General features: G+C 43.5%; 1 protein-coding gene across 3 annotated transcripts in view; it reads left to right on the top strand.

Annotated features, from left to right (window-relative positions):
• The window catches only part of Nr5a2 (nuclear receptor subfamily 5, group A, member 2), a 119,870-nt gene that overhangs the window by 69,532 nt on the left and 29,273 nt on the right, over nt 1-21,065 (top strand). For all 3 annotated transcript variants that reach the window (XM_087581543.1, XM_087581544.1, NM_021742.1), the window contains 2 exon segments: nt 1,140-1,259; nt 8,554-8,701. In XM_087581543.1, the coding sequence (XP_087437669.1) occupies nt 1,140-1,259; nt 8,554-8,701 (268 nt within the window).

Here is a 21,065-nt window from a genome sequence, read left to right as displayed (position 1 = left end):
GGCCTCTGCACCAGTTTTAATCCCTCCCCTGACTTCCCTCAGTGTGAGACTTTGTTATGGAGCTAGAAACAGAAATAAACAAACACTTTCCCCCTGAGTTGCTTTTCATCAGTGTGTTTTACCACAGAAACGCTAAGACAGTTTTTAAGCATTCCCTGACATCTGCTAGCCAGTACAGCGTCTATTCATGACTGGCATATGGATCTTGTATTTGGGCACACCAGGGTTTTGGTTGGTCTACATTACAAGAGAAGAAATGGACTGTCAAAAAAAAAAAAATCCTTGTGATGGCAAATTGATTGTCTCCCCATTTGTATCATAGATGTATAGATGGCGTGTGAGATAAATAGGTCTTTGTTACTGAATAAGACAATCCTCTGTAGGGTGAGTAATGCTCATTGTGACCCAACACTTCCATTGTCACCTGCACTGTAGTCCTGACCACTCTCCACCTCAAGGAAAATGGCGTTTGGAGGGTTTGGGGGAGAATTGTTTAAATCATAAAAACAAACAAACCCGCTTAGTACAGGGCATTCAGATGTCTCATTTTGAAACAGGTTCTCCAGGTGACCAGCCTCATATGTGCTGTGAGGTCGAGCTCTGTCCCTATGTGCAAAAGCAGCCTTGGTGATGTTTCTCTTTTGAGACTCACATCATTAAGAATTGTAGTTAACACTGATGATCAATCAATAGTGCCAGTTCCTCTAACCTCCAGAAATCCCTCAGGCTGCCCTGTTAGTTCTTCTTCTGTTTGGCAGCTTGCTAAGGTGCGTATTGACCTTTCCGTATGTGAGCGCAGGGTCTGTTAAGGATCATTCAGGCACCTGTGTGCACCTCCAAACAACTAAACACTAATAGCTTTTGCACCGCTAGCCAGAACAATCTAATGGAGTGCCTTTTCCTAGCAGCTCGCCGATTATAATAAATATGTGGTTTTATTTTCTGAAGTATTTGAATAAATAAAATAGCGTTTTCCAGGGGCAGAGATGTATTTGCTGAGTGAGTGTCTGCGTCTGAGTGCTCACTGAAGGGGATGGGACCTCTTCTTTGCTCTTTGGTCGGTCGTCTTGTGTGGAAAATTAGGCAAAACCAAAAAGATAGCGGAACAACATACATGCTCTTTATTTTTTCAATTACAGGTTGATGACCAAATGAAGCTGCTTCAGAACTGCTGGAGTGAGCTCTTGATCCTGGATCACATTTACCGGCAAGTAGCACATGGGAAGGAAGGGACAATCTTCCTGGTTACCGGAGAACACGTGAGTGTCCCCAACCAAAAACGAACAAAAAACAAAAACCTCCTTATTAAGCAGCAGGGATTTTACTAGGTCAGAAGCATTCTTGTGCTTTGAAAGGGAGCAAGGGAGAGAAATGGTGACTTGGGACCCCGGTTCCTGCTCTGGTTATAGAGTTGGGAAAGCAAACAGCTTTCTGCTGCTGCCAGTCTGCAGAATGAGAAGTCTTGTATAAGGGTCAGATCTACATACATCGAAATGAAACTCAGCAGTTAGGACTGGTGGGTTCTCCCCCCACTACCTCTTTAGCTTCTCTATGAACACGCCATATTTGTACGACAGCTAGCCACTTTGGTTCCTTTATAAAGTGGAGAGTCCTTGCTGTTTTGCTGCTGCTGGTGATGGCGATGATTGTGCTAAAGATGAAACTCAGGGTCTCTTACCTTAAACATGTGCTCCCCACTGTCGAGTGACCCAAGCAACCCCAGCACCTTTGCTACTTTGGAATGCTCTCGGCTGGAAGAGAGACAAGCTCATGAGAAGGGATGGGAGTTCCAGTTTTCAAGTGCTCGGGCAGTTAGAGTCAAAGAAAAATTGCTATAAAGCTGGGTTTGTTTCTGAATCTATAATTGTCGAATGTATAAATAAATATTTATCGGTTACCCTGCTATGTGCTGTCCACTATTCAGAGGCACTGGTATATATTAGGGAGTAAAAACAGAAGACGTTTCCCGTCCTTGGGAACATACTGTTGTATGTAGCAGGGGGTTGATGACAATAAATGAATTCACAAACCTGTGGTATGTTGGAGCAACGAGAAAATAAACAAATATCGGCCCGCAAATATTCCCAATACATGTTTGAGGGAGACCTCAGGATTACACAGTGGTTAGCCTTACTGAGCTGACATTTGAGCAACACGTGGAGCAGCAGAGACATCTTGGGAAAGGAGGACCCATGCTATACAATGGGCTTAATTCCTACTTCTTAGGGTTTGTATGAATTCTGGTTTTGTCCTCTCTTTCCCGTAAATGATGAGTTGGTTGGTAATAGAAACTCGGGGTGTACTGTGATGAACTCGGGGTGTACTGTGAGTCCTTTAGTCAGTCCTTTCGTTCACAGCTCTCCAGGGCACCCCTACACATTGTTCAGTGACTCTGGCACTGGGGCACTGTGATCTTTTAACACACAGCCATAAATGTTTATGTGCTATGAAAGCACAGCAGTGCATATTCGAAAATGAAAGGCTGTCTCCACACCATTCTCCGCGTTATTAATAAATCACATTTCCCAATCAAATTAAAGGCAGGCACCATTTCAAGCTTTTGCCGACCGGATCAATTGGATGGTCTCCATCACTGTCTGGTCTTGGCTCTCAGCAGCTCTGGGGAGAATTTTCTAGATAAGATAGTCTTATCTGACCTCATGGGCTTCCACATTTTGGTGTTTGCATTCTGTACCCCAAGTCTTTGGAAGGAACCTACCCGTTTTTCAGTCTGAACACAGGGTGTATGTTTGACCATCCCTTCAGCTCAGGAATTAACTCATTTGCTTAAATGAAATGTGATTAGGCCCTCTCATCTCAGCTCTTCAGACACATTTCTTATTCCTAGTTTAGTTTGCCCTTGAGTAATCCCTTATAGTGATGTCAGTTACTGCTGAAGAACAGAGAAAACACACCTCCCTCCTCTCTGATTTTTTTAAAACCAAAACGACACTGCTTATTCGTGCTGTCAGTCACTGCCGGTCCGGACAGTGCTCGAAAGGCCGGAACTCCCTAGCCTCTTCCCCACACCTTTTCTACAATACAGATGCTCCCAGCTTCCCCTGTGTGAACAGCATGGTGATGGCTCTTGTATCCCAGCTTTCTCATTTATGGCAACTATAGGAGAAGGCCCTTAACTTCCTTTGTAGAGCAATGGAGAAAAGCACACCCCCAGGCTCCTATGAATACAGAGTAGGCAAGCAAAGAGCCACAGGGGGAGACTTCTAGAGCTCATGAGCTTTCAAACAGCAGGAGAAAATTAGGGGTTGTGTTGGGGTGTGCAGAGACAGAGACAGAAGAAGCATATATATACAGATTAGAGTGTGTGCATGTGTGCACATGTATTGTATATATGGTAAAATATTAAAATAACTGGGGATAGAGGGAGAAATTTCTTCCTCATTATGTCAACTGCTTAGTCACATGTAGGGACAGCTTTAGATAGGGATGGTACGTGTTTTTCTCTAGGGGCAGATGGATTTTTGAGAGAGTTGACTATGTAACCCTGCTCTTTCAACCTCCTTATTGTTCAGATTACAAGCATGTGCCTGCACACCTAGGTGGAGTGCATTTTGACTGCTTGACTTTGGTTTGGAAATTTTAAAGAGTGCGTATGTGTATGCATGCCTGTGTTAAATGAATGCATCTGAGTTTGAACACAGATGTGTCTGTGTGTATCTGTGTATGCCAGAACAGACTGTGTACCCTCTTTAGAATTTACCAGTGGCATCATCTTGAGAAAGTCATGCTACTGTTGAAGCATCAGATTCTTTGCCTGTTTGGTGGGGACCACTGTGGTACCAACACGACAATAATAACGACTAATGTTTGTAACAGTAATAGTAATAGGAAATAGTTGTGTGGCACTGGACTAAAGAGTAAGTCTTTTAAACAAGGTTGACACCGAGACATCATCGTGACCTGTCTCCCATAGATTATCACACCAGATGGAAGTCTATTTGTTTCTATGATGGATTGTAGCAAGGTCGTGCTGATGTCCTGAGGGAGGAAGAATTAGCCACATTGTGCCCATAAAGCATGCAGAACTCTCCCCAAGGCTCCATGGTTGGCACTCACCCTTAAGTGAAGAAGATGTTTTTACTTTTGGGTAAAAGGTACTTCTGGTAGCTTAATAAACGGAAGGCAATCAAAGACCTGAGAGGTGGATTGTTAGACACGGCCCTGCAGTGAATAGCCATAAGGGGGTCCCCTCCTCCATCTGCCCCATACCAGCAGCGACTGTCCTTTGATGTGCTTAGCAGTGAGCAGTGCTGCAGGCAAGCAAGCCCCAGAGCACAGTCAGGCGCACTCCAGGATCTTCCGGAAGAGGGCGTGTGATCAGAATGGAAGCCTTCCACACCCAAGTTGCTTTTGGCCGTGGTGTTTTAGCACTGTAATAGCAACCCTAACCCAGGCAAATACCAAAGCCAACATCTCAACACTAAGAGAACCCTAGATAGTAATTTCCTATTCCCTTGAAGTGTATGTCTAGTTGTTATTACATAACCTCTGTGGTAGCCCCATGCACAACCGGGGACTGTAAGGCCCCAGCTGCTCTGGGCCCAGTGTCTGGAATTCACAGAGATCTCCCTGTCTCTGCCTATTGAGTGTGCACCGCCATGCCCAGCCACCGATAGGATAAGTATAGATTAAATTACTCTGAGGCAAATAGTAAATACTAATTAATATTAATATATATTAATTAGTATTAATTAATATATATAATTAGTAGCATTAATATTCTGTAGTGCCAAAGCAATGCATTTGTCTTATGTATGGCAGATAATTCTTTATTATCTAGTATTTTAAACGCTATACACACATGCATGTATATATACCTGTGTATGCGTCAGATAACAATTGAGTACCAGACTCGAGGGCAGATTCTAATATTTACATATTGTACCTAACTAACAGCCACGGTAACATTATCTAACATTAGAACCAAAAGCAATCTCGCTTTGTGACGAATGAAATTTATCCAAGGGGGACACTGGCTTAGTCAGTCTCTTCAGTCTCCCCCTTGAATTTAATGGCATAAAGATTACATGTAAGAGAGCAATCTATTAATTTTACTAAGTACATAAAAGACAAGGCCAGCTGCTCCCGAAATGAGTCCAAACTCTGCACTCAACAACGAAAATATAATTATGTTTGCAATAAAATGTAAGGAAGTTGCAGGCCTGTGATTTATCAGAAGTGAGTCACCCATCCTCCTTCAGAACTGTGCGATTTGATAAATTATCCCTGGGAGAAATGTTGCCAGCCCAGCGGCTCCCCCCCCCCCCCCCCATTTAATAAGCGTGTTTGAGCTTTCAGATTAGAATGTAAATAAATGTGTGGCTGTGAAGGTGTTGATGCCAGTTGATTTCTTGAGGTCTGTCTCACACCAGGTCTTTCACTAATAGATAACCCTGGGAAGCAGTACCTTCAGTAGAGTCTATTATGTTTGGAGAATGAACTCTGCCTATTAAAAAAGTTACTCTCAATGACCTGCTGAAAATTCACACACATTTAAATTAAACTGGCCTCATCTTAATAGTAACATTAACTAAGACTATGTGTCTGTTTCATTTTTCTACAGCTTACTTCGTGACGTTTGCAACAGTGTACTTGTGTGTTATGTAGTATCCTCGGTGTACGTTCAGCTGGCACCAAGCTTGAATTAAGAGTATTATTCTTACTACGATCATCTCTTTATAAACACAAATAGGAGAGGAGCTGTTTCTAGCCTATTTAGGTGCCTTATTTAGGGTGGAGATGGTGTCTGACTTTCCCGACTGTCTTTGAAAGGGTCAGTATTTAACCCAGGTCACTGGACCTTCCTGCTGTCATCTACTCACAGAGCCATTTGCCCCTGTAGACTCTCTGTCCTATCACGTGATACCCCTGATCTGGAAGTGCTTGGGTTAGAGTGCTTCAGATTTTGGATGTTATATAGACTAAGATTGCAAAGAGGTAGAGCCAATTCTAAATATGCAATTAATTTAAGTTACACACACACACACACACATACACACACACACACACACACACACACACACACACACACACACGTACTCACGTATATCCCAGAGGGAGTTTTGTCTAGTACTTTTCAGTGAGCCCATGTACACAGAACTTTTCCTTTGCAGTGTTTTAGACGCACGGCATTTCAGGTCTCAGGGTTTTGGCTTGATTTTTAGTTCTGTTTTTTGATACCAGGTCTCATGTAGCCCAGACAGTATCCAGAGCTGCCCTTGAACTACTATTGTTTCTTCTACCTCAGGCATCAAACGATTGCTGGGGCTTAAGGGTCTGACCCACTGGGCTTTAGTACCCATCAGAGTTTTGTATTTACCATGTTCAGTCTGTGTTATTCCAGTAGCAAAGGTACTGATATTTATTTATGTTGTTCGAGATTTGTAGTCACACTAAGTTTGCTTGGTTGGTCTAGAATTCACCGTACATGTAATCCCAAGCTTGTGGCAATCCTCCTGTCTCTGCTGCCCTAGTTGTGTGGGCTATTTTGACACAAACTAGGCCCACTTCTACAGAAGGTCAGTTAAGAAATTGCTTCCATCATGGCTGAGCTGAAGTAGACGAGCGCCACCCACTGTGGGCGCTTGCCCTAACTAGGTGGTCCTATTTTGTATAATTAAGCTGAGTGAGTCAGTTACAGTTTTGCAGTGCTGTTCCATGGTCTCTGCTTCTGTTCCTACCTTGGCTTCCCTCCATGATGGACCATAACCTGTAAGCCAAACAACTCCTTTGCTATCACACCTCTGAAGTGAGAACTTCCTTGACCTAGGAACCTCCCCCTTTAAGAATAGTGACAAAATGCCTGCTGGTTGTTCCCCCACAAATCCGACGGGTGCTCTGCATCATCCCTTTAATGATCCCCTGCCTCAGGGTTTGGGCTGCGTGCACACTGACCCTTCCACAGGAACAGAATCTGGAAGAAAGAGCTCATAGAACGCTCGACTATTAAATTATGGGATAGTGCCCACCCAGGGGTGGATACAGAACAGTAGGACAGCATCAGGCTTAAAGCAGGAGCTTCACTGGGTGGCTTTTTCCATGGTAGTTGATTCTCTCTGTAAGTTGATTGACACCTTTGGGGGGGGGGGTGGTCCTCCTTCACGGATTCATAATTTTCCCACCCTTGAAAACAGTTTCTTTACACCCAGTATTCTCTAGCCAAAGCTGAAAACTCAGCTCATCATATTTACACAATATATATATATGTATATATATATATAAAGATCCATTCTGCCTTGTTTTTAATTGCAAATTCTACTCAAGGGACTAGTTCTTACGCATAGGAGGCAGCCCCGTGCCTTCTCATAGCGAAACAAGTGCAGTCAATTATGGTAATGAAATGTCAATAAATATAAAAATTTAATACAGTCTGCTCTGGGTGAGTGGCAGATGAGGACTTGCCTCCCAGACAAATTTGCTGCTCATGCAAAAATTAAATGCACCTAAAAGAGCATCTGGTTGCCTGAGAATTCTCCAGAAAAACAAAGCTGGGAGTGCCAGGTATGGAGTGGGTCTTCCCAGGCTGTGAGTTCAGGAACCACGTCAGTACTGCCATGGAGAGCCACCCCAACATCTTAACTTGTTCTTATAAATTGAACCTCTTAATGTCCCCATGAATAATAAAGATGGGAGCCTCTCAGTGCATTTTACAAAATGAAAATAGAAGACAGACTTTGGGGGTTTCTTTCCAGATCAAGAAATTATTCTGCATAAAAATTAGGACATGTGTCAAGGGAAAGGGGGGAGATGGTAATCAATTGGATAGAATCAAATGTAATCATCTCAAATGAGCAGCCTCGTGGCAGCCTCTAAGGAAGGGAAAATGCTACTAAATAGTTGTAGAGTCAAGCAAATTGACACTGCGGAGGTTGAAGCGGGGAGGCATGATGAGTTTGAGGCCAGCTATGCTATATTGCGTGACTCCTGTTTCTAAAAAAGAGTCCTTAATCCCCACACCATGATACCTTAGTCATCTGCAAGCAAGCAGACTTGAACCATGGGTATATTAAGCTGTCTCACAATGCCACTTAAGATGTACCATAACCATTATTTCCTCATCTGTTGGTCTATGTTATTACGTGCATGTAGAATTATTGTGCGGCTCAGTCCTTACGGGTGGCATATTTTTGTCTTGACTGAATCTTCGGAATTTAAATGATCACCTCGAATGAAAATATTTTTACTGCAGAAAAGCAAGTATATAGGTATTCGTGAAGTAAAGGCAACAAGAAGTAGTTGCTATGAAAGTCGTTAACGATGATGGGATTTTTATCTGAACAGTTGGGATACCTTTTAAAGGCGGTATCTCAAACTGCTTTTAAGAGCAAAGCTCTCTCCCTAGTTGGACTGGTAAGCTGTTGTCAACACCTGTAAGAAACAGAAACTCCATCGAGGAACTGGATCCATCAGGATTGGCCCGTGCCTCTGGTTCTATACTACAACCAGATTCTACCCACAAATTCCTAGTGCGCTCCTGGGAACTTTGTGCTGCTGATCCTATTGGTCGTCACAGTTGTGACTTTTCTGTTGTAGGTGGACTACTCCAGCATCATCTCAAACACAGAAGTCGCATTCAACAACCTCCTGAGCCTCGCCCAGGAGCTCGTGGTGAGACTCCGTTCCCTTCAGTTTGATCAGCGGGAGTTTGTGTGTCTGAAGTTCCTGGTGCTGTTCAGCTCAGGTAGGTGACGTTATTTTTCTCACAGTCCATTCCGCAAACATTGTTTTCAAAAAACCTAACACAGAGTGGATGTCTGGGTGTTAACAAAGGTCACGTATTTCCTCCCAAGCAGTGAGGTCTAGACATGAACGTGATTTCACCTTATTCCTACGTGAATCTTCTGCAGATGGGTTGGGGTGTAGACCAAGAGTCGTTTACTCGGAGTGTTAATCTTTCCTTCCTGGTGGGCAGGTAAGCAAGAGACAGAAAGCGAGGACAGAAGGCACAGTGGAGGTATAGGATTCACTGTACCCAGATGGACATCCTGACATTCTGACACTCCTATTTTTATGAGTCTTTTCTGTTCTGTGCTCCAGCTTCTGCTTTTATCCTTCCAAAATGGGGCTGGCAATTTTTGTGTTTTAACTCTTATTAGGATTAGCTGGAGCATGTTTATAAGGAGACGTCCCACTCTGCACGTTTAAACAATGGCAGTTGTCAAGAGGAAAGATGCTCCTTTAGCAAGGGGTCAGAGTAGGAAGATAACCAAGCAAGATGGATTAGCTAAATCAAGGCCCTCAGTGAGCCAGTTGAGAAAAATCACCTCTGCTTGGAATAAAAAAAGGATTAAGGAGATGGATTTTTATCGACTTCAAAGGAACAGATTTTTCTGCCTGTCCCTTAGTTGATTTCTGTATTTCGTTGGCTTAACAAAGCCAACTTAAATAAACTTTTTGCCAAGTCTGTTCATTCCTCATTGGAAGAAGGGCTGAGGGAGGCAACTTGTCTTGAACAAAAAGAATGGAAGAAGCCAGACTTACAAGCATATGTTTTTTCTTTAGTCCTCGGTTATAAGATAGTTGTGAATTCACATCCGAAGGAATAAAGCAAGAAAACAATCCACAGAGTGAAACAGATGTGCCTGCTTTCCAGACTAGGACCGGTGCTTCCAAAACCCCTCCTGACAGTGCCACACAACTGTTGTTAATCAAGGGATGGCTTCAGGTCTTAAGAGGAGACATAGTTTTTTCTGATGCCGTCAGTGTTGAAAGGGGAGTGATGCATTTGTGTGCTTTAGAAAGTGTGATAGACATGGAGGAAATATTAGTATAAGTGTAAAAAGACAACTGTTTCATAGATGGGAGGGTTCGACGGTTTCCGGTGCCAGGAATGGGCCCTGGGTGCTTTCTATTATTTCCACAACAAGCAGAAAAGTTTCATTCAAGGACGTCTGTATCTCTTATGATGCAAGAAGAGATACTAAACGAATGCTAAGCTCTTACACCAGTGGTAATTTTAAATGCATAGAGCTAGACTACATGTGAAGGTATGTATGTAAGACATGATATGACCTAAAGGATTTTCTTAGATTTATGTATTTTTATCTTGTGTGTAGGGTTGTTTTCCTACATGTAAGTATGTGCACCACATGCATGACTCATGACCAGACAAGGACATCCGATTGCCTGGAACTAGAGTGACAGATGGTTGTGGGCTGCCATGTGGGTGCTGGGAATTGAGCCTTGGTCCTCTAAAAGAGAAACAAGTGCTCTTAACCATTGAGCCACCTCTCTCTAGCCCTAATTTGCATGACTTTTATCTTGCCTTCATTGTTCTCCAAATTAATATGTGCTCTGTGGGTCTGGAGGAGACAGGTGTATCTTAACCACCTTCGACCCTTGAACCTTTCAAATTAGCTTCTGTAGGACTGTGTTTATCAGAGCCTCGGTGCCACACTTCCTTGTTTGGTGGCTTCGGGGGAAGCACAGGGCGCTGGGGAAGAGCCCGCCTGAGTTATCTGTTGAGGCAGAAAGAGAAATAATGCCTTCTGATCACAGGTAAAAATCCGTGCAGGTCAAAAGTTCATTTTTAAAGAAGTAGTAAAAATGTGATTAATTCAGGTGGTTTCCAATTTATGAGTGGAAAACTTTCTTCATTAATTTTCTCCAAGGAAACAATGGAGAATGATTTTTTTCAACCCTATTGTATATTAAGTAGCTAGGATACTTTAGATCCCAAATAACTTCTACTATGACTGAGAAGGAAATCATACAGGGCCCAGCCTGTTGCCTGCACCAGGTGCAACAAACCCTCAGGAACTTTGAGCCATCTACTTTCGAACCAGATACATTCAGATCCCAGCTCTGCCCAGGATGGCCCTTCAGTCATCCTGACCAATGGATGCCGTAGTAGAGTACATAAAGGCCCGAGGCTGTGTTGAAGAAGCTGTTGTGGCCTAGTTCTCACATGAGAGGTGATATTGCCCATCCCTCATAGGTTCTGAGGGAAGATGCAGTATGATGTCATGCAGGGTTTTGAGCCAAAAGTGCAGCCAGAGCAGAAGTTTGAAGGAAAGGGAGGGCAGGATGAGTTGGAGGGATTGGAAGGGGGGAAGCAGGTTGAAAAGTTGGCAAGAGCCTATCCTTGGAAGGGCTGTCCTTGGATCATCCAACAACTCCAAAGGGATGCAGTGTAAGAAGAGAAGGATGCGCCCTGACTCATTCTGTAGGCAAGGATTGTAGCATGAAGGCAGGCTGGCCGCTTACGCTCATGTGACTTTGACGTGGTAACATAGAAAGAGATGAGTTTTGTACAATATGGGGATCTGAAGGAGAGGTTGTCAAGCTGTGACAGGGTCAGAGACTATAAGGACCTCAGATTTTTTTCCTGGTATTTATTTATTTAGTCTGTATAAACAGTAGTTGACAAGTTTAGTCAAAGCTGGTTCCAGAAACAACCACCTCCCCACACAGCCCTGACTAGTCATTCACTAAAGGACATAACTAAAATAAAATCATATGACTAAAAAAGATTTCAGGACTGCCAATCAAATCCAAGAATAGATTGGTTTATCTGGTCAGGAAAGGAAGTAAAAATGAAAACTATCAAGTCTTTCAATATCTTTGTTTGTGACCCTAAGGATCATTCTCTGCTAGTTGCAATGTGTTCCTTGAATTCTGATAAATCGGGGTTGGGATTGTGATTTAATTGATGGCTTGCCTTGCACTGCTCAAGGCCCATTGAAAAGAGATGTCCCAAGTTGACCACATGTTTTAATGTCTATACGCTGGTTTCTTGCGCCCCTGCTTTAGAAGTAAATTTTACAGAGGAAGAAGTGTAGCTGCTTATATCCTCACCATCATTGTGGACACCGAGTAGATGAGTAAGATGCCCACAGACTGTGCGTGAGGAATATTAAGGAGGGTCGAACGCTCCGTGCAGTAAGTCCCTAAATTGTTCCAGCTAAGATGATACTTTGGCTCATAGATTTTTCTTAGCCTGAAGACTGGCTGGATGCCCCTGTGACTTTGTATCGCCTGTCCCTGAATGAGTGCACCTCTTTCCTGACCTCACACTAGTTCTGGGGGTCTTTGTAACATTTATTTACCTCATTCATTACAGTTACTCTCCTAGAGGGGAGATAGCCAAATCTGAGCAATGGCTAACTGTCAACTCAAGTCCCTTAGAGTAGCCTACGAAAGGGATGGGTCTCCTTCCAGTTGTAATCCAGCTGCTGTAAGTGCAGCCTTCATTGAGGCTAACATTTTGCCTTTTTATTTTTTTTTGGTTCTTTTTTTTTTTTTTTTTTTTTCCGGAGTTGGGGACCGAACCCAGGGCCTTGCGCTTCCTAGGCAAGCGCTCTACCACTGAGCTAAATCCCCAACCCTTTTTTTTTTTTAACATACAAGCTTCAAGCACATAGCTATGTGTATAGCAGGGACCTACAATATAGTTACTGATAAAATACATGAAGAAAAATACATAGTCATACTTTGTTTTAAACTCAAAGCCTTTGGCAAAGTCATTGTAATGAGGAATTGGATGTTGATTAAGCCAAAAAGTGCATTTCAAACAAACCTCGAAGATGCGGCTATTTCTTCTAATGGTTTCTGTTCTCCAGGTTTGTTAGAGATGTGGAGTGGTTGACTTGCAAAGACAACTCACTGATGGAATACTACGTCCCATAAAACACATGGAGAACATCCTGTCTTTAGTTACCCCTTCTGGGTCTTCACTTCATCCCAGATTTCTAATGTTGACTATATAGTATCCAGTTAGACAGCAAACGACCTAGGAGACATTCTCAGGGAGGCAGTGTGCTCGTTGTCTAACCCTGTCTGCTGCTAGAGTCCTGGCTGGAGCATCACTAGAGGTTCAGAGAGCACGAGGGGAGAACCTTGTTCCATAGAGCCGTTTGCTTTAGCCCCAGGTCTGGTCCTCATCTTCTGAACACCGGTCCTTTATCCTGAAGGCTTCCTCACCGGACAACCCCTGCAGGATCCGAGAGTAAATGACATTACTGGGATGACTTAATTAATCAAAACAGACCTTGTGATGTTGAAGGATCTTTCAAATCGTAAGGCGGCTTTGTAAGGCTGAGCAGAGAGCATTTTTTACCTTGTCTGCTGTGGCTCCTTTACACTGCCCCCTGTCTAGATCAGACAAAGGCTGCTGTATAGTGAAACTGGACTTTTTATCTACCCGGTTTGTGTGTTTTAAAGTCATATGCAATATAAATTTTGCTCCTTGCATTCTACGTGACAGATATGGGTTTTTAATAAATATTTATTGCCTTTCCTCCCAATCTCTGCATTTGAAAAAATGTAATAGGAGATGAGATACTAGTTTAAAATAGTAATTTAAAAAACACAAGCATGAGATTTGGAGAAAGATAGCCTAGAAGGTCAACCCTGTGGCACGTTTCAGTTTAGAAAATAAGGGTATATCTTTATATTATGAACAGAGTTATTCCAAGGAAAATGGAGACTGAAGAGCGTCCTTTAAGAAGAAAACCCTATGTGGAACCCATCAGCATTAGGGTGCTAGGAGATAACACAAGCAGCCACCAAAGAGACGCAGTCACACTCACCATCAGTGATGCTAACAGGACACATCTTCATGTGTGCCGTAATTTAATGTTTTAGTTTTGTGCTTTTGGTTTTTTTGATGTTTCTTTTGTTCTTTTGTCTCTTGAGGCAGGGGTTCTCTATGTAACAACAGCCCTGGCTGTCCTGGACTCACTTTGTAGACTTGGCTGTCCTCGTCCACCTCCCTTTGCTGGGATTAAAGGCATGAGCCACCACCACATCCAGCCTAGTTTTTATTTCTTTAACGGCAGTGTCTTGCAATGTAGCTCTGGCATGTTCTGGAACATGCAGTGTAGATCAGAGTAAGAGATCTGCCTGCCTCAGCTGCCCAGGTACTGGATTCAAGGTATATCCAGCTAATTGAGCATCTTCTTTACCACCTGGGAGTCAGATCTGAAGCCCAACAGCTCCCAGGACCAGTGAGTGCCCCTCTCTTACAGGCACTGGCCTCTCTAGAGATTCATTGTCACTGCCTACGTGTACTGATGAGATCTATATGGGCGGAGTAGAAATAAACAAAGTGTAGAAGGTGGTCTAGAACATTAACTTGGTGTAAGTTTGCAATAGCTATCACAGATCCTAAATAGCCATTGCTGAATTATGGGTGGGGATTGGTTCCATTTAAATACTCCAGTCTTCAGATTGCATAACCAGAACCTACCCACAGCAGAGTGAAACAGGAAAGTACTCACACACCTGTATATAGCTGCTCTTAACACTTAAATCATGTCGAGATCAAGTAAACCTAATGCCGGGTAAATTCTATATAAATAATTACTGCATTGTTAAAGATATGACAATGATCAACGTGTTGGTGGGGATGTAGATGAACTGAAATTAGATAGTGTTGATTTTTCTTTGTTTCTGAATCGTAAGTGTCATTGCTGTCTCTCGAACTTTTGGGACTCAGTGCACTTGCTGATAGCATATGACCCAAAGCTTTGAATATTCTTCTCCAGAGACATCCTTCATTGTAGCTTACTGTCACCAAGATTTGACACTTGAAGCCTTTGGCAGGCATCTGGAAGCCAAATGGTCTTAATTATGTGTGTGATTTAGCATCTATTTCGTGTGTGTGTGTGTGTGTGTGTGTGTGTGTGTGTGTGTGTGTGTGTGTGTGTGTGTGTGTGTGTTTCGAGACCAAGCTTCTCTGTGGAACCTTGGCTGTCCTGGAACTCACTCTGCAGACCAGGCTGGGGCCTTGAACTCAGAGATCCATCTGCCTCTGCCTCCTGAGTGCTGGGACTAAGGTATGAATCACCACTGCCCAGATGATTGTTTCAAGGAAACCGATTTAATGGTCGTTCTCTGCTTCTGCTCATAACTAGTTATAAAAATCCTGAAGTAAGTCAGGTATGTCAGCAAGCTCATAAGGCCAGCCAGCTACTTAGGCTCAAGTTCATGGTGTTCCTGACCTGTAAATTAAGCTCTAAACCAGCCTGCGCAAGTTAATGAGAATCTGTCTCAATTAAAAAGGAAATCCTTGGGGGCTGGAGAGATGGCTCAGAGGTTAAGAGCACTGTCTGCTCTTCCAGAGGTCCTGAGTTCAATTCCCAGCAACCACATGGTGGCTCACAACCATCTATAATCAGGTCTGGTGCCCTCTTCTGGCCTGCAGGTGCATACATGCAGGCAGAAAGCTGTATGATGTATACATAATAAATAAATAAATGTTTAAAAAAAAAAAAAGGAAATCCTTTTTAAGGGCCAGAAATGTGAGCTGGATGCTATGTATTTGAGCCCCAGCACAGCATTAACTGGGCATGGTGACGTGTTTATAATCCCAGTGCTATGAAATTAGAGGTAGGAGAATCAGAAGTTCAAGGCCATCCAGAACTGCATCGTGAATTCCGTCTGGATTCAGCTTGGGATTCACAAAACTGTATTTCAAATAGCAACAGCAATAATACTTAAAAAAAAAAAAAAAAAACCAAAGTGTTGGGAAAGATGCTTCATGGTACATGACTTACCCAGCGTTCATGAAATCCTAAGTTTAATTTCCAGTGAGACCCTAAGGAAGACATGTTGCCCCAGCATGGTGGAGCACACCTTTAATCTCAGGCCTTGGAAGGCAGAAGCAGGTGGATCACTGAGTTTAAGGCCTACCTGGTCTATGCAGTGACTTCTAGGACAGCCAGGGCTCACTTACCCTCCTACCCTGGTTTTACTTACGCATGCACACACCCCTAAGGTTCAGATGGATGAAGCCCTTTGGGAAAAAGAAGGAGGTGGCTAAATCTATGGATTCTGACTTGAGTGCTCATGCAACCTGCTGTTGACTTTGTATTAGTAAATACAATCACACGTGTTTACTGTCTGGTGAGTATGATCTATTTAGCCTTTGGTTAGTTTCCAAATAGACTTCAGTGTCTGATGTGTATGGGTTCTGTTCCTTGTTTGAGCTTCAGCCACGGATGCTTCTGCTTTGATAAAGACCTTGTGCTTGGCTCACTTTTCCCTCTGTCTCAACGCAATGTGTATCCTTGATAGCAGGGCCCACTGAAGGGCACCATGAGAGTGAGGATTCTCCCCGTAGGTAGTAAATCACAGCAGCAACTGGATGCTGGCCTCTTGAGCCCAAGCCAGTCAGGGATGTACAACCTTCCTAGACAGGAGTGTGTGTGTGTGTCACTGCTGCGGGATGCACATTTCACTATTAATTATTAACTATTAATCTCTTATCTCAATCAGACACAGCAGGGACTTAGAGAAGAGGAAACCAGTAACCATTAAATGTGGTTTAAAAGGTCCCTGTCATTTTACACACAAGAAACCATGGCCCATCAATTGGAACTCCTTTCTGCTTGCCTGCGGTACTTGCGTTTAAGCTGGGACTCCTCTTTAGCACCAGAAGGGAAACTTATTTGTGAATACTTCCAAGGCTGGCCACAGCTCTTGTGTGATAAGGATGACTTCACCACCCACAGGGCTAGGGCTCCTCTTGGGCAATGTCAGGTACACAGTGGTGGCCTCAACTGTAATTCCATGTGCAAATTCAATTCCAGATATCAGCAACACAGTCTAAATCTGGAGGAGGGGTTTTCTCCTGCAGAGAGGAAAGAGCTTGGCAGGGTGTCTGGTGACTGGCCAGTCATGGCTTGTCTGGTTGGGAGGGGAAGCCTTGTTCTGTCTTGGGCTGTGCTCAGGACCAGCTCATGCCTGCTCTTCCTGTGTGGTAAGGACCCAGGAGAGATGTGTAGGGTCCACAGTAGGGTCTTGGTTCTCCCTCTCTTAGCATTGGGGACAGATTCCTCGTGTCTTTGACACATGAAGTACTCAGGGGTTACAGAAAGAAAGGGTAGACTTACTTCTCTTGTAAACCTCTCCGGAAGCAGTCCCACATTGTTGGGTTTGGGATGGTTCGTTTCTCTGTTGTCATGAAGCTAAGTGTCCCCATCATACGTAGGGAGAACAACAGAAACAAAAGAAAGAACAAAATCCTCCCCACTTTGCTTTTTTTGCAACACTAAAACCAGGTGATGAAAAGCAGTTTCCAAACCCCACTGAGGAATTTGACCCCATTGATTAATCTCTGTTTTCCCCAGGACCCATGTGGTGGGAAGAGAGAACTGATTCACACACACATACTCCCATTTTGAAATGGACTGAAAACTCTAGGAAGATGACTAGTTAGTTAGGCAGATTGCGGCTGAGTATCGAGATAAGCTGCATGTTTCGTGAAACGTGTTAACAGGTTTTTTAATCTTGCCATTCATTCTACAGTAGGTTGCTGCCCTCCCTAAGGCTGGCCTGGTGTTTGCTAGATCAAGGCCTTCTCTAAATCCTACCACACAGTCCATTGATGCCCAGCCTACCAAGTCCAGGGATACTGTCTATTCATCTCACATCTCTCCCCGCACGCATTGCTTAAATTGTTGTTGCTCAGAAAGAATCCAAGGAAATGTCCCAAGGTCCCCTGTAAATTAGCATGCAGACTCAGCCTTCACCCTTTTCGTCTGTGATATTCTCATTTAGTCAAACACTCACTAGACACTTGTCAAATGGCTGTGCATATCTTCATACCGTCCGCCTGCTGAGGTGTCTGCAGCTGAGGAGAAGGCCAGCAAATAAGCACTTCCCAAAATTTATGTAATCATTTGAAATTCAGAACGGATTGATTAGCATTCAGGAGATGCCGCGGTTCAATATTTATACCATGGAGATTTGGCAGAGGCAAATAATGGCACATAAAGCTGATGCCTGCCTTAATTAAATGCAGTATAATAGGTGTTGTGTGTGCGCGATTTTCTTGTTTGTGTGTTTGGTCCCCCCCTCCCCCCTGCTCAGTGAGCAAAGCAGTTTAGCCATGACCAGATATAATTCATTTTGGAGTTCTTTTGGAGTTTGAAGTTAATCAATATGAATTTACCACCACTGGAGAAGTGATTATCGTTTGTTATCTGTTGGCCCAAGAATATAATTGCCCAAATAGCATTCATTTCAGCATATTTCTGAGTAGATTATGCCTAACCTATTTATATGTCCCGTTGCTAATGTAATACTGTCACTTTGCTAACTACTGCTGTTTAGCAAGACAATTTTTTTTTTTTTACCAGAGACTTGGCACAGCAGTTGAGACTAGCTCGACAAATAGAGAGAGAAGGCACTTTGCTCAGCTGTCACCTCTCCCTGCTTCGTCACGCCAGCTGCGCTGTTCATACCCCCCACAGGAAGTGGCTAGTGGGCATCGGGGCCATACCAGAACAACACAACAGTGAGCTCTGGACCCAAGTCCCTTGGGTCTAGAATGGGGCAAACCAGTGGCTCACCTATGAGTCATTTATTCAAGAATCCCCTTGCTTTACTGATAGAGGAGTCCAAATTTGTGTCCTTCCTGACAGTGTCTAGGTAAGAGGGTTAAGTTCCAAACAGACCCATACAACCCAGGATGCCAAGACGAATTAGGACAGTAAGACATTTCATTATTTTGAACATTGAAATCCACATAATAGACTAAACAACCACAGAGTGGCAGGCTGTGGCCTTTCTAGAGACAGCAGAAAGACATGATCCAGACATACTCTTCAGATCTTGGGGACACCCTTCCAAATGAAGTGTGATAGACCAAGCAAATAATTCAAAGTCCACACCTGTGTTATTAGCTCTGCTCACTCTCCTCTGTCACTTTCTGGTCACCTTTCCTTCTGAACCAAGGCATGCTCCACCCCACCACACACCATATGTCCAGTCACCCTCTGTTAGTGACATGGTCTTTGTCAACTATCATGTTGAGAAAACTAAGAAGCAGCCACCCTCAGAAGTTCACCAAACCAACCTCTGAGCCACCCAGATTTTGCACATCTGCCCTGGCTCTAGAAAGGTGGACTTCTAGAAGGTCAGCTTAGGACCTCTAACATGACAAACCTGTGATCCTGCCCAGTCATATCAGGACAAGGAAGCTGAGGCTGACGGGTTATCGGACCTGAATCCATGTAGAGTGAGGATTGGCAGTGAATGCCACCATAGGAAAGGTGCACAGAGTGGACTTGAGCATTTAGGGAAATGCTGCTCTTGTGTAGAACCCAGGTTACATTTTATTCTCTAAGTGGAAGATAGTCATATCCCAGGGCTTTCTGGCTATCTAGCTAAAAATGCCATCATTGTGATGGGTAAGCCTTCTGAGGAGACAATGCGTGTCCTAGCACCGTACATGCTACAGAATTATTGTTTGTTACAGTCGAACCCAGCTGTGGGTTCTGTGTAGTCTGTGTTTGTAAGACATCAGTCAGTTCTCCTGTGTTCATCTGCACTTGCATTGCCCTGGCTTGGCTGAAACCATGAGGAAGCGTGTGTTTTCTATGTGATCCAGTGTTGAGCTCAGATTGGGGCAATTCCGCCTAACCAAGTATGAATGACTGCAGTTCCGCCGTGTGTCCATTTTGCGTGTAGAAGCAGTGATAGCTTGTCTGAAATAACCCTTTCTTTCTGATATTTATCCTAAGAGAAATAATTCTTAGGCTCTTATCAGAAATACCTGTATTTTAAGTTTATCTTTCCATCTTTCCCCCTGTGGTTTATATGCACACAGGCTTTTAATTTTGATTTAACCTTTTTGGAAGTTATCTTTCTTTTTCTTTCAAGACAAGGTCCCGTGTCTCAGAATCTGATCTTCCTTTCTCTACACGAGGAGTTTGAGTGAGAAACCTGTATAACTGCTTTTGGAGACACGTTACTGGCTTTGGCATGACTCCATTACAGACAAGGACAGTTGCTTTTCAGAGAACTCACTAGAAGCCCCCTCTCCCACGTACTACCCAGTCTCTGAGAGGTGAGAGCCTCACACTGTCTGACCCACAACCCCCTAGGCTTAGTTCCATTTTAAACTTTTAGTGAGGTACACATAACATCAAAAAAATCAAATCAGTTTGAGAGTAGAGGTGAAATACATATACATTGTTATATAATCGTCTGTTCCCTCCAGCCTCTGCAGCCACCTAGCTGTTTAGGAAGTGTCCTTGACATTTAACGTTGAGCTTTGCCTATCACATAACATTTAAGTTATTTTATATGCTGTGTCCAAAGCCCCACATCCAAGAGGCTAATGTCCAGGCTGGGTTCTTGACTGCACACCTGCTGTCATCACCCTCTACCACATGTGGGAAAGCTTTGTGATTTGGCCACAAAGGAGGCACTTGGAAAGGGAGGATCCTTCTCACTAGGAGGATGGTGTGGCCTGGTGGTAAGATCTGCATGCTTGAAATTAGGCTCTTTCTCTGGTGTATATTGGGGAGCTATGTCAGTGTTCCATATCTGTAAATTCGGAACAGTAAAGCATCATGAAGTTTAAATACCATTTATGAAGAACTTAGCAAGATGTCTGGAAATTTTGTCAATAAGTCTGGATTATTTCTAAATTCATCTGTGTTCCGGTTAGCGAATAGTCTGCATGGAAAGGCTGCTTACCATGAAAAGCCTTGCTAGAAATAACCTTCTGTACACAGATAAAAGGGGTAAAAGTCTCTCTCGTACTAACGTAATTGGTCTTTTAAAACTCACTTGCACGCCCCCATTTTTAACCACTTCTATGCACTAATTGAAGGCTTTATTGGTGTTTTGCCTGCGTGCATGTCTGTGTGAGATGTGTCTAAGGCCCTGGAACTGGAGTTAAAGACAGGAGTGAACTGCCATGTGGGTGCTGGGATTTGAACACTGGTCCTCTGGAAGAGTAACCAATGAGCGCTCTTAACTGCTGAGCCATCTCTCCAGCCCCTATTCTCACTTTTATATTCTTAAATTTGTCAGAAGATGCCAGCTCCAGCCATTTTCTTAATCCATCTACCATACTCCCTCAAAGCGAACCAAGGTCCAACAAAGTTCTCACTGTAGTGCAGGTCCTCCATGATGGACCGCCAGCAGAAAAGCATCCTGACCCCACACCTGCTCCTCGGAGAATGCTAGGACCTGCAATTCTTCAGTGTGGCTCTTCTATTTTCCACAAATGTCAATGTCCTTTAGATCTCTTGAGCTGCTTAAAAGGGCCACAGTTTTTTAGATCTGCTGGTGCATAGCCTCTAAGA

The sequence above is a fragment of the Rattus norvegicus genome, chromosome 13, assembly GCF_021556685.1.
Source record: "Rattus norvegicus strain SHRSP/BbbUtx chromosome 13, alternate assembly SHRSP_T2T, whole genome shotgun sequence".
In the NCBI taxonomy this organism is placed as follows: domain Eukaryota; kingdom Metazoa; phylum Chordata; class Mammalia; order Rodentia; family Muridae; genus Rattus; species Rattus norvegicus.
Note: the sequence above shows the minus strand (reverse complement) of the source record. Positions and strands in the feature narration are given on the sequence as shown.